The 14,178-nt window shown below is 28.9% G+C and overlaps 1 protein-coding gene across 1 annotated transcript; it reads left to right on the top strand.

The window, feature by feature from the left end:
- The first annotated feature begins 5,107 nt into the window (after nucleotides 1–5,107).
- Nucleotides 5,108–7,821, top strand: LOC143624495 (uncharacterized). Its single transcript, XM_077095127.1, has 6 exons — nucleotides 5,108–5,140; nucleotides 5,224–6,040; nucleotides 6,142–6,327; nucleotides 6,712–7,048; nucleotides 7,146–7,312; nucleotides 7,817–7,821. Exons 1-6 carry the CDS (start codon nucleotides 5,108–5,110, stop codon nucleotides 7,819–7,821), a joined length of 1,545 nt encoding a protein of 514 aa, XP_076951242.1.
- Nucleotides 7,822–14,178: the final 6,357 nt, after the last annotated feature.

The raw sequence follows: 14,178 nt of genomic DNA, 5'->3' as shown, positions 1-14,178 counted from the left end.
GATGACCCATTTTATTAAGGAAAGGTTTAATTACGGATTTCTAAATTTTTAAATTTGATATTCCCTCCTTCCTATTTGAATTAATTATTGTATAACTTATGGTCTAAATTTGAATGTAAATTTTAATTAATTAACAATCATTAAGTTTTACTATAATTACGTTAGTTGACCCATTGACCCATTGACCCACTGATTTAATTATAGTCATTTACTTTTAAGGTTTAAAATTCAAATCCATTGACTTATTATTGTTTAACAATAACAATTGAGTTACAAATCCATTGTTGACTCATTCACCCATTCACTTATTATTGTAAACATTGACTTAGAATTACGATTTACTAATTAACAATTGAGTTACATATATATAAATAAATTAGTAACATTTTATTTTCATGCCTTATGTGAATTACAATACATACTATATAATTAGTAACTTACATTTTTACATTATGTAAAATTGCATTTTAAAGAACTACCATTACATAAAATTCAAAAATTTGGAAATATATTATTTATATTTCGAATCTAATTATGTAACATTGCATATTATTTGAAAATCCATTAATTACGATATCAATTATATTCCTTCGTACTATAATTTAATTTGAAAATTCTTGAACTTTCCTAAATTTATGTTTATAATCAATTACATTTATACTTTCCTTATATAATTTACTCTATCCTAAATCCTTTGCGTATAAATATGTACATTTGATAGCCTAATTGTTACACCATCAAAGGCTCTTTAGTAAAAACGAGTAGTTTTGTGTGGCAAGGTTTTTAGTTTTTGTTGTTTATATATCTTCCATTTTCATATTTCATTTTTGAAGCTTAAAAGTGTTATTGTTATTTAATTTTAAGTTTTTTTTGTTTTTTAAAATTTTTCACCACTAGCTAGATAGAGCCAACAAATATCACCATGTTGAACCAAATCGATGTTCTTAACAATGAGTTTATCCTAAAGGTCCGTATTTTGAAACTTTGGCAGCTGAAGGACAACTCAAAGCCCGGGCAAGATTGGTCCATCGAAATGATTGTTCAAGACGAAATGGTATTGTTAACACATTCATTGATTTACTATATTATTCATACAACTATTTACTAATCTTAATAATAATGTGGCAGGGCAACAAAATGCAAGCCTATGTAAGGAAGCCTTGCATTCCCAAACATGATGTTTGGCTTGCAGAGAATAAATCTTTGATTGTTCGGAAGGCCTCACTCGGTGCAAATATGTCTACTTACAAATACATCGACTGCCCACACAAACTTTGTTTCACAACCGAGACGCATCTATCAAATTCCTACGAATTTGAAGGCCACTTGTATGGGCTGAAATTTGTTAGTTTTAATGACATTATAAGGTGTCGTCTTGTAATGTTTTGTTAACAGATATGATAAAAATGTATGTTTTGATAGGTTGTAATTAATCATATTTTCTTTTTCTTTTAATAGGTTGTATCAAAGAAATATATTGTAATTAACAGTTTTTTAATTTCTCTTGGTTTTTAATATGTAAAGTATTGATATTTTCTTGTATTTGTTTGTTATTTTTTGAACTATTGCCATAATACAATGTTAAATTTGAATTGTTATGTTAATTTTTTCATTTTGTATACATTTGAAGTTAAATATATCGCATTAAAAGTTTTCCAATCTCAATATTCTTTCCAACCTTTTTGTAGAATTCCATTAAAGTACCAATTAATTGTTACACGATTCTATTTGAATTTGAATTCGAATTCAATATTATATTATCAATGTTAATTATGTCAAAATTATTGGTTAAAAATAAAACCCTTTGGTCCTTAAATTATTCATAATTATAGATTCATATAATAGTTCTAATATTAAAACCTTCTAATTATGTCAAAATGAATGCGTAAAATAAAACTCAACATTAAAAATTTTCCAATCTTAAAATACTTTCTAGTTTAAGGTTAAACATCTATTATAATACAAATTAATTGTTACATAATGTTATTTGAAGTTAAAAATCTGTTATTAAAAATATTCCAATATCAAAATACTATCAAGATTTTTTTAAAATTCCATTAAAATACCAATTAATGGTTATAAGATTCTAACTGAATATGAATTCAAAATTATATTATAATAATATGTTAATTATGTCAAAATTATTGCTTAAAATAAAACCATTTGTTCCTTAATTTATGCATAATTATGAGTATAATAGTTGTAAGATGGAAACATCTTAATTATGTCAAAATGAATGCTTAAAATAAAACTCGCATTAAAAGTTTTTAAATCTTAAAATACTTTGTAGGTTAATATTTTTGTAATAATTCAAGATTATATTAATATATTTTAATTATGTCAAAAATATTTCTAAAAATAAAACTCTCGGATCCTTAATTTATGCATAGTTATGAGCATAATAGCGGTAAAATGAAAATTTAAATCTTTTGATTATGCCAAAATTAATTGTTAAAATAAAACTCGTATTAAAACTTTTCTATTATCAAAATACTTTCCATCTTTTTATTTAAATACCAATTAATCGTTATATAATATTGTTAGAATTTAAATGCAAGATTATAATAAAATCTTTTAATTATGTCAAAATTATGGCTTAAAATAAAAACCGTTGGTCCTTAATTTGTGCATATAATAGTGGTAAGAAGATAAAAACCTTTTAATTATGTCAAAATGAATGTATAAAATAAACACAAATATTTTTAATTGATCCTTAGTTTATGCATAACTATGTATATATAATTTAACATATCTATGGTTTATAATAACTTCTATCTTTATTTATAGTTATATAATTAGATATATATACTTTTAATTTTAATGTTACTGAAAAAATATAGTAAGTTGTTGCTTAAATACGGAATTTGAAATAAATCATTTCGAATTTATATTTATATTTCAAATTTTAAATAGTCAATATAATTGCTTAATTTATGGTTAATAGTTATAACATAATTAAACCCTATCAAATATGGAATTTTACAAATTAAACACAAACTTTTAAGCTTTATATAGTTTTCAATCTCAACAAACTTTTTATTTCCTTATATTTGACCATTTTTATTATGTCTAAATGTCAAAATTAATGTCTAAAATAAACCCCCGATTATAATATTTCAAAATCAAAAACCTTTCCATAATTTTTTGAAGTTGACCAATTAACCATATTTTTTAATATTTTGTAACTATTTCGAAACGTGTTGTTTTAATTTTAAATAAGTATCAAATTTGTTCGGTATGAATTCGTGTCGTCACAAGTTATTTTTAAGTTATACTATTTTTTTAACTAAATAGACATATTAATTTTTCATGTATAAATCATTTCGTAACCAAATTTGACAAATATGAATATTTAAATAAAACCGAAATTTACACACTTTAATATTCAAATTTAATATTCAGATTTATTTTATAACCAAATTTGACAAAATATGAATATTTAAATTAAACTGAAACTAACACACTTTAATATTCAAATTTAGACAAAACTGACATAATAATTAATTTGATTACATCCTTAAAGTTTATCTAAATCATTTATAAATAAAAATCGTATAGTAATTTTATCAAACAACTTCTATTATTAACCGTATGATAATATGATAACTATCTATATATAATTCTTATTATAAAATTCATTCTTTCATTCCAAGAATGTACATAGATATTTATGATTTGTTTATAAGTTTGTGAATTGTATTTGTACCTTTATTTCTCTTATTAACAATACATTGAATTTGATTTTGTAGTGATTTTAGTTTTCTTCTTTATAAGTATAAAAAATTACAACACATTTCTTACTATTTTGATGATTGTTTAATAAACAAAACTTTATGACTTCATATATCATGATGTAGTTTTTATTGATATATCTTTTTGGCTTCATGGATTAAATTAGAAAGATGTTTTTGAGTTGGCATTTTACGTTATTAATTTGTTGTTGTGTGTTATTTTATTTTAATAAAAACAATATAATACCTTCTAATGAATGTAAAAGTATTTTTTCTTATAAATATTACACTATCAATTTATTATTATTATTATTATTATTATTATTATTAGTACTACTACTACTACTACTACTACTACTACTACTACTACTATTATTATTATTATCATTGTCGCTATATATATTTATATACAATTTTCACGCGTATGATATACAGGTAACTAGCCATTGAAAGATATTGAAATCTTACATTATTATTTGAGTCTTCGTCTCCAATTCTTCCAACATTATAGAAAGACATATTTTAATATGTGACAACATTTTGTTATAAAAATCATTTTTATACACATAAAATGTATAATAATATCGGTATGAATGTTTTGTTTTAAAATAAATCAAACACCAATGTTTTGTTTGCAAATTATAGTTTATAATTAATAGTGTATAAATATATCAAAAACTTATTATAAAAGTCATAAATAAAAATCATTATATGATATAACTCAATTTACGTATTACATGCTATATATATTTTTTACTTTTATTTTAATTTTCAACCGTGTGTAACACGTTCGTTCATTATTAAACATGTTATTATTATAATGGTATATTTAATTTGGATTATATTGTGTTTTTTAAATTTTCAGGTGGTGAAGCAAAATGAGTTTCTTTTGTTAGAATATTTGAAGAAGTGATGGTGGTTTAATATGAAAGAATATGTTTAGGTCTTTTGTTGATGTTTTTTTTGTGGTTTGGTGTACACTAACTTATAGTAACTTTAAACTTTTAATATCTAGACATTGTAAATGGTTAACGTTTTGATCCAAAAGTTGAAGAAGTTTTTTGTGCTTATATTTGTTGTTTAAATTTATTATGTTTGTTAACATGTTTTTCCACCAGTGTGTAACACGTGTATATAACCTAGGGGCTGAAATTCCTACGGCTTTGTTTTTGCATTCCGAACATAAAATTCATAATCCTGAGAATATAGACAAATTTTTTTCAGTAATGAAGATCCAGAGTTGTATTCTCTTGTAAGCGACCACATGATGCATGGTCCTTGCGGTGTGGCTAATCCAAAGTTCTCGTGCATGGACGATAACTCGTGTTCTAAAAAATTCCCAAAGAAATTTCAGAACGAGACGTCAATTGATTCGAATGGGTTTCCTGTTTACTGAAGAAGAGATTTGGGTAATGTTGTTCTCAAGTCTGCGGTGAATTTAGACAACAAACATGTTGTTCCATATAACAGCAGATTGTTAAAAAAATATCAGGCCCATATCAATGTTGAATGGTGTAATCAAGAGGGTTCGATTAAGTATTTGTTTAAGTACATTAATAAAGGCCCGGATCGTGCTACTTTATCATTTGCACAAGACAAGACTGACAATCAAGGAGAAGTGGTCGACGAAGTTAAGGCGTTTTATGATTGCAGATATCTCTCTGCATGTGAGGCTGCATGGAGAATTTTTGCTTTTGACGTCCATTACAGAGTACCTTCTGCGACTCGGCTTCCGTTTCATTTACCTGGACAACAAACAATTGTTTTCGCAGATGACGACGACGTGGAAGACGTTTTAAACAAATCGAGTGTTGGTTCTTTAAAATTCATTTCTTGGATGGAGTGTAATCAGCAATATGGTCTTGCTCGAACGCTAACCTACGCTGAGTTTCCAACAAAATTTGTTTGGAAACCCGATGAAAGGGTTTGGGACCTACGTAAACGAGGTTTCTCAATTGGTTGTGTTCATCATGTCCCTCCGGCTTTCGATGAAGCATACTATCTAAGAATTTTGTTGAACAAGGTTAAAGAACCTATGTGTTTTAAAGATATTCGTACTGTTGATGGTGAAGTGTGTGCTACTTATAGGGATGCGTGTTATAAAAGAGGGCTTCTAGACTATGACAACGAGTATATAGAAGCTATTGAAGAAACAAGTCATACTGCAAGTGGTTATTATTTACGTAGTTTATTTGCTACAATGTTAATCACATACAGTTTATCTAGACCGGACGACGTATGGGAAAAGTGTTGGCATTATTTAATTGATGGAATTCTTTACAAACAACAAAATGACCAGAAAAATCTAGGTACAAATTATTTTTAATTTGTTATTTTTTGAACTTCTTTCACACATTCATAAAAATGTTAAGTTAAATAGTCAGTTTAAATATTTTATCTATCGTTACAGATTTGGTGCTTTCAGAGACACAACTAAAGAACCTCGCGTTACTTGAAATTGAGAACTTCCTTCTCAGAAATAATTGTACTCTCCTTTGTTTTCCTACAATGCCTTTCCCTGATGATGATAGTATTTTGGCATCAACAAATCGTTTTATGAATGAGGAGCTAGTGTATGACACAGAAGTCATGACTGGTGAGTTTGAACGTCTTTTTATTTCATTAACAGATGAGCAGCGAGATGTATATAATCAAATAATGGAAGCAGTTGATCAAAAGAGGGGTGGTATTTATTTTGTGTACGGTTATGGAGGGACGGGAAAAACTTTTTTATGGAAGACATTATCGGCTTCCATAAGATCAAAACGTAAAATTGTTTTAAACGTTGCCTCCAGCGGTATAGCATCTTTGTTACTTGAGGGATGTAGAACCGCTCACTCTAGATTTTTAATTCCTATAAATATAACTGAGGATTCTAAATGTTCAATAAAACGAAATCCAGATATTTGCAAGTTAATCAACAAAACTGATCTCATTATATGAGACGAGGCTCCTATGATACATAAACATGCTTTTGAAGCCTTGGATAGGACTTCAAAATATGTTATAAAAGATGGTAACAGTAGCAACTCTCAACATCCATTTGATGGTAAAGTGATAGTTTTTGGTGGTGATTTCAGACAAATCCTACCCGTGGTACAATATGGGTCACGTAGTGACTTTGTTAATGCTTCACTTAGTTCATCCCACATTTGGACCAAATGCAAGGTTCTTAGGTTAATCAAAAATATGATGTTAACTGTCGGATGTCAATCATCAAATTTGGAAGACACCATTAGATTTGCTGAATGGTTGTTGGAGCTCGGTGAAGGAAAACTTGGTGGTGACAATGACGGTAACGCCATTATAGAGATACCGTATGATCTTTTGATTCGTGATTCTTCCGATCTTCTTTCTGATTTGATTGATTTTGTTATTGGAAAAATGTAATGATATTTCATATTTCCAAGAAAGGGTCATACTTGCACCTTTAAATGAGGTTGTCGAAGAAATTAATGACATATTTTTGTGTATGTTTCCTGGAGAAGAAGTTGAATATCTTAGTTCTGATAGTTTAGACAAATCTGAAAGTGTTGGTCCTGGTTTCGATACAGCATTACACTCACCGGATTTTCTAAATGGTTTAAAAATTTCTGGTATGCCTAATCATAGATTGGTTATAAAAGTTGGTGTGCCAATAATGTTACTAAGGAATATTGATCAAAAGAACGGTTTATGCAATGGGACCAGATTACAAGTTATTAGTTTGGGGAGGCGTTTTATCGAAGTCAAGGTAATTTCAGGTACCAATATTGGGTTTCGCACTTATATAACTCATAGTGGTCTAACTCCTACAGATAGGAAACTGCCATTCAAATTAAAATGACGACAGTTTCCTGTTTCGGTTTGTTTTGCAATGACCATTAACAAAAGTCAAGGCCAATCACTCGCAAGAGTTGGCATATACCTACGAGCACGGGTGTTTACGCATAGTCAACTATATTTTGCTTTATCACGAGTGAAGAGTAGAGACGGTGTTAAAATGCTTATATTAGACAAGGAAGGAAAAGTGACAAACAAAACTACAAATGTTGTTTATAAGGAACTCTTTAGTAATATATGAAATTGTTATTTTTAATCTATAGAATGATTGTAAAATGCAGTTTATTTTGCTTTTGAAGTTCTCTTTAGTAAAGTTTTTATTTTGTTACCCACGTTATTAACCATTGTGTATTATCTTTATCGTCTCGACATGTATGTATGAACTTATGTTTTCCCGTTTTATATTACCAGTTCATGTTTAAAAGTTTATATTTTTCCACCCGTGGCGCCCACGGATCAATAACCTAGTATATATATATATATATATATATATATATATATATAAAGTTATAACTTCAATATGTTGTTAGGATAGTTGACTAAAGTTCTCGTATAAATGTTTTTTCATCAAATCCTAAAAGCATCTTCAATAAGAGTCCTTTTCCTATTCTATACTATGTGGAGAGAGAGAGAGAGAGAAATGCTGAACATACGGGAGTTTTAAAGAAAAGAGAGGACAAAGAATGGGGGTGGTGGCTGACGTGGATTGTCCGACCCTCTTATCCCATTGCAGTAGTTCTAACATCGAACTAAACTTGCGAAGACATGTCCAGTTCTTGACTGGACCAACTTCTCCAGTTTGGTCCAGCCAAAAAAACACTTCTTAAATATTTCTAATAATATTTTGTCAAACTCTTACATTAGAGAATATCATCGTTAATTTGTCAAGCTGTAACATAATAAGCTATACTTTAGCAATTCAATAACAATATAAACACTATGTGCCCGTTTGGTATCAAGTAATGGAGGATGTAATGAAATGTTTCATTCAAGGGTAATTAAAAAAAGGCATGTTTGCTTGAATATTGGAATGGAATAACCCATTACCTTATCCATTAAATTCCTCCTAAAATACCGAAAATTCATTTCATACATCCTCTTGCCCCCCCCCCCTCTCTTTCAAACTACATCACCAGCACCACGATCACCACCACCATCACCCACCATCGTTGCTGCCACCCTCTCACCGCCACCACCACCCATTACCATCATCGTTGCTGCTGTCCACCGCCCACCAAAGTCACCACAACCCCTCCATCTACAATCACCAACCATCACTCGCGACCATCGCTATCACCACACGCGCCCACCACCACCAACAATAACCACCATTACTTCCGTCTACACACACCGCCGCCCTCATAACCATAACCGCCCACCACTGTCGCGCCGCCACCACCAACCATCACCGCCCCCGACCCCCGCCACCATTACCGCCTCACCACAATTTTCATTTTATTTCGTCTTTTCATGCCTTTCAAACAACATAATGGAATGATAATGATCAATTTCATGACTTTTTTTCCATTTCATTCTCTTATCTATTTCATTCCTTAATCTATTCTGTTACCCCATACCAAAAATACCCTAAATGATATATTAACTAAAATTTGTTTGCATTAGAAAAACAATCAAATTATTATTATAATATAGAATGTTAAACAAGTCTTAGATATTCATTATGCAAATAGTGAAAATAAAAATACACATCATCCATTATTAACAAGAATTTAGGCCCTTATCTATACTATATAATAAAAAAAGCTTTCTAATTGACACATGTTATTACCATGATAATTCTTACAAAATTTTCCCTCCTCTGTCTCATATTAAATATTTATCTTTCTTATTATAATTTTGTATATCAACTTTTTTCTTTTTAATCTTTCATTTTCTCTTTTAAATGATTCTATCCGGATTTAAAAAAATTAATACCGGCATAAATATATTTTTTCGTTTTATATAAATATATTGTATTAGTTATTAATATTATTTTTTGTAAATAATCAATTTTCACGTTTATTTTGAATAATGATTTCAAAAACTAAGGTTTTTAAATATATTATATTAGTTAATTGATACTGAGGTTATATAAGCAATGATGTTATTGGATGAAGATGAAAGATTAATCTATACTATATATAATATAGGAGTGAGTGACCTCTTAAATTTTAAGAGGTACCATTTTTGTTGCATAATCTACAAATAACGATGCATAAAATTATAAGAATTTAGGGGTAATGTATTCTTTGCTCATTCAAAAATAATTTACAATAATGGTCCTTCAACTTCAATCAAGTTTTGCTAATTTATTAAATAGTTACACATTTTCTCCTCATTATTAACTAACTACTCCCACGACTTTTTAACGGTTATAACTTTTTCACACGTTAATATTTTTTCTAAAAGATTACACCATAAAAACGAGCATTTTACTCTCTTTAATTTAAGTATGATATTCTTATAGTTTGTTAATTTTAAAACACTAACACGTTTCGTGGGCAAGTTTGGCTAATGTTGTCGGAACAGGCTAGGGTTGGAACAGGTTAATACAAAAAGGGTTATTTTAGTTCATGTTGGGATGGGTTTAGATCGAAAGGGTTCATGTCAAAACGGGCTTTGGGTTACACTTCAACTTCAATCAAGTTTTGCTAATTTATTAAATTGTTACACATTTCCCCTCATTATTAACTAACTACTACCACGACTTTTTAACGGTTATAACTTTTTCACACGTTAATATTTTTTCTAAAAGATTACACCATAAAAACGAGCATTTTACTTTCTTTAATTTAAGTATGATATTGTTATAGTTTGTTAATTTTAAAACACTAACACGTTTCGTGGGCAAGTTTGGCTAATGTTATCGGAACAGGCTATGGTTGGAACAGGTTAATACAAAAAGGGTTTTTTTAGTTCATGTCGGGATGGGCTTAGATCGAAAGGGTTCATGTCAAAACGGGCTTTGGGTTACACTTCAACTTCAATCAAGTTTTGCTAATTTATTAAATAGTTACACATTTTCCCTTCATTATTAACTAACTACCCCCACGACTTTTTAACGGTTATAACCTTTTCACACGTTAATATTTTTTCTAAAAGATTACACCATAAAAACGAGCATTTTACTCTCTTTAATTTAAGTATGATATTGTTATAGTTTGTTAATTTTAAAACACTAACACGTTTCGTGGGCAAGTTTGGCTAATGTTGTCGGAATAGGCTAGGGTTGGAACAGGTTAATACAAAAAGGGTTATTTTAGTTCATGTCGGGATGGGTTTCGATCGAAAGGGTTCATGTCAAAATGGGCTTTGGGTTAAAACGTTTTCGGGTCGGAATAGGTTCGTCAAAACGGATTGGGTTAAAAAGTAGTTTATTTGAAATTATTGTATACGTCATCTTTGTTTCTAGCTTGTCGCCACCAGTTATGCGTGTTCAAGCATCGGTTACGTGGATGACATTGTTTATACATACCGGGTTGCTCGCGTATAGGCATTGTGTGGCGCGCTTACTTGCACCAGTTACACGTCCGATGCCACGTTAAATGCATACCACCTTCGGGTTACACACATACCGTTGCGAAGTTACAAACTTACTACCACCGGTTGCGTTTGCGCGTACACCGCTGCATCGCGCGGGCAACTGGCTAGTTTAATATTAAAATTTCAATGAACTTTAACTTATTTAATATATATGATATTTACTAAATTACAAGTTTTTTTCTTTCTAACCCTTAAAATACAAATTAACTATTTATGTATTCTTACTGTTTATGTTAAGTTAAACGAGCGAGTTTCTTTAACCGTTTTAAGTATCAAACAAGGTTCAGGTCAAAAAAATTTATAATTAAAATGAGTTCCGGTCCACGGGTTGGTTTAAAAAAAAGTTTATAACTTTTTTTACTTAGACTATTTAGTCAACTTATCATTCATGTTAAGTTCATCATCTTAAAAATCCACAAAAATATAAACACTAGTCTACATGTTTAGGTTTTTCAGGTGAATAAGACAACTTCTTACCTAAGAAATACAAATGTTAGACATTAACACACTGTTAATCGGATGATAAATTGACTTTGTATATCCTTCTATTAATAAAGATATAAAAAATTTTAGATTTCTTTAGTGAACGAGTTATACTTGCACCAAAAAATGAGGTCGTTTAAGAAATTAGCAAACGTTGCAATCCATGTTTCCGAAGATGAAAAATATTACCATTATTCAGATGATATCTATCAGACATCAAATGATTAATTACAAGAAAATATTAGTTTCCTGATGTTTTAAATCGCCTCATAATCTAAAGTTGTCAACATATGTTAGTTCTGAAAGACGTTGTTGAACTGATGTTGCTTAAATGGTCTTTGCAATGAAACTAAATACATGTTAAAATACAATAAAATAACGTGTTATAGAAGCGGAAATCATATCTGGAAGTAATATTGAAACTTTCATTTTTATTCTTAAAAAGAAAAATCATACACCTTTAGATATAATGATTAATTTCAAAGAATAAAATTTTCACTTTATTTTTGTTTAACAATAAAGATTAATAAGAGCTAAAGTCAGTTACTGTAGATAGTTTGTTTTTTGAAGGATAATTTATTTTAACTCGTGGCCAGTTATGCGTTCCATCATCTAGAGTTACAAAAACAAACAATTTGAAAGTATTAAGTTTTGATATAGAAAGTAAAGTTACAATAAAACTACAAATATTATGTACAAAGAAATATTTAGAAATTTATGAATTTTTAACATCATTTTATTTCATATTGTGTAATGCATAATTTATTTTACCGTATGATATATCTTTATATATGTTGAACATAATTTTTTGCATTTGACATTGTTATTATTTAAATAAATTTATTTATTTTAACCCATGTGTTATACGGGTAACTAACCTAGTTATCCACTATTTGAAAAGAACTTGTCATAAATAAAGAAAAAAAGAAATTTTACATGAGGAAAGTGAATATGGCGCTGTTAAGCATCTAAGCTTACATGTGAAACCATCAAAACTACGTAGTCTTGATTAACAATTAAAAAAAATGATTTTATTCCTTTCTTATAGTTGTTTCATTTCAATCAATTTAGCAAATTTTGGTTAAATCCTTAACTAATAATTTATCATCGCATCACTTTTTCATCTTCAAGCAAATTATCTTCCTCAATCTTCAATCATAATTCTTAGATTAAATATCTCCAATTCATTTAAAATCAAGTTTCAAACACAATTTTTAGACAAGTTGCTATGAACCCAAACACAATTTCTTAAATAATATATATTTTTATTCTTTATATTGACAACAAAAATGATTCATGTGTAAATCAAAACAATAAGACTTGAGAAAAAGTTTGAATTTTGAACCAGTGGAGATGAGTGGTCGTTGACACATCAAGGAGAAGTATCATTAATTAGAATTTAGAACAGTAGGACGTCTTTGAATAAAATGGGCTTAGGAACCTTTTGAAATGAAAAATTATGATTAAAGATTGTTAATATGAATTGCTTGAGATCTGAAAATTAATAATCAATGATGTTGAATGAAGAATTAGGGATTTAGCCTTTTTAATGAAGAGGAAACTAAAATAAGAAAGGAATAAAATTATCTTTTTTAGAATTGTTAATCAAAATTACATAGTTTTGATGGTTTCACGTGTAAGATTGGATGCTTAATGTTGGATCCCAAATTCAATTCGTATCAATAACAATTATCACAATCTAATCTCAGATCTGTGTTTATACCATTAATACGATTAAGGATCTAGCTCATAATTAACTTTAATTCAGTGTTATGTATGTGTATATATTATCAATATATTATCTGTAATTGTTGTATAATATTAGGTGAAGCTTTGAGAGAGATCTGGACTGAAAATCCTTTTAATTAGCTCAAAAACTTACATTAAGAGTGAACAGTAGTTCACTATATATAGAGGGTAATCTGGTTCGCTAACATCCCCTAGCGAACCAGCTTCCCCTTCGTTACATAAATAATCATAGCGAAGCACCCCCTGATTCGTTAACATTCCCTAACGAATCAGGAGGGAATACATTAATTGGCTAGTTCCCTAACATCCCCTAGCGAACTAGCCTTTAACTTAGCGAACTGATTAATAAATAAACTATTTATTACATTAAACATAAACAAAATCGTTAACGTTAAATACAAAGACTCTAGACGCAAACCCGTGTACTAACACTTAACAGCCCCATATTCACTTTCCTTAATTTACATTATAGAAAAAATTAGTGACACCATTTCGTGTAAGAAAATTTTGTATTCTTATATAGATTAAAAGCACATACATCTCGAGGCAACAAAATATCACTTTAAATATTAACCACTTCTCCTTCAATTTAACATTCATTCTCTCTTTCACGTCAATTTTGTAGGGGTTAACGAACCCCACTACAAATGATCTTAATCCCATCTATGTTTTACTTGAAAAAGCCTCGCTCGGTTTGGTACGGTTCGTTTTGCTCGAATTATTTTTTATTTATTAGTTTTATATATAATAATTTTAATTTATTAGTTTTATATATAAATTTTATGTATATATATAAAAGGATACTATTTTTAAATTTTTTTTTAAATTTTCCTTTATTCGTGTTGACTTC

The sequence above is a fragment of the Bidens hawaiensis genome, unplaced genomic scaffold (assembly GCF_021521415.1).
Source record: "Bidens hawaiensis isolate Kalapana, Puna unplaced genomic scaffold, B.hawaiensis_p1.1 tig00003822_1, whole genome shotgun sequence".
Taxonomy (NCBI): domain Eukaryota; kingdom Viridiplantae; phylum Streptophyta; class Magnoliopsida; order Asterales; family Asteraceae; genus Bidens; species Bidens hawaiensis.
The sequence above is the reverse complement of the archived record's forward strand: the minus strand, read 5'-3'. Positions and strand labels throughout refer to the sequence as shown.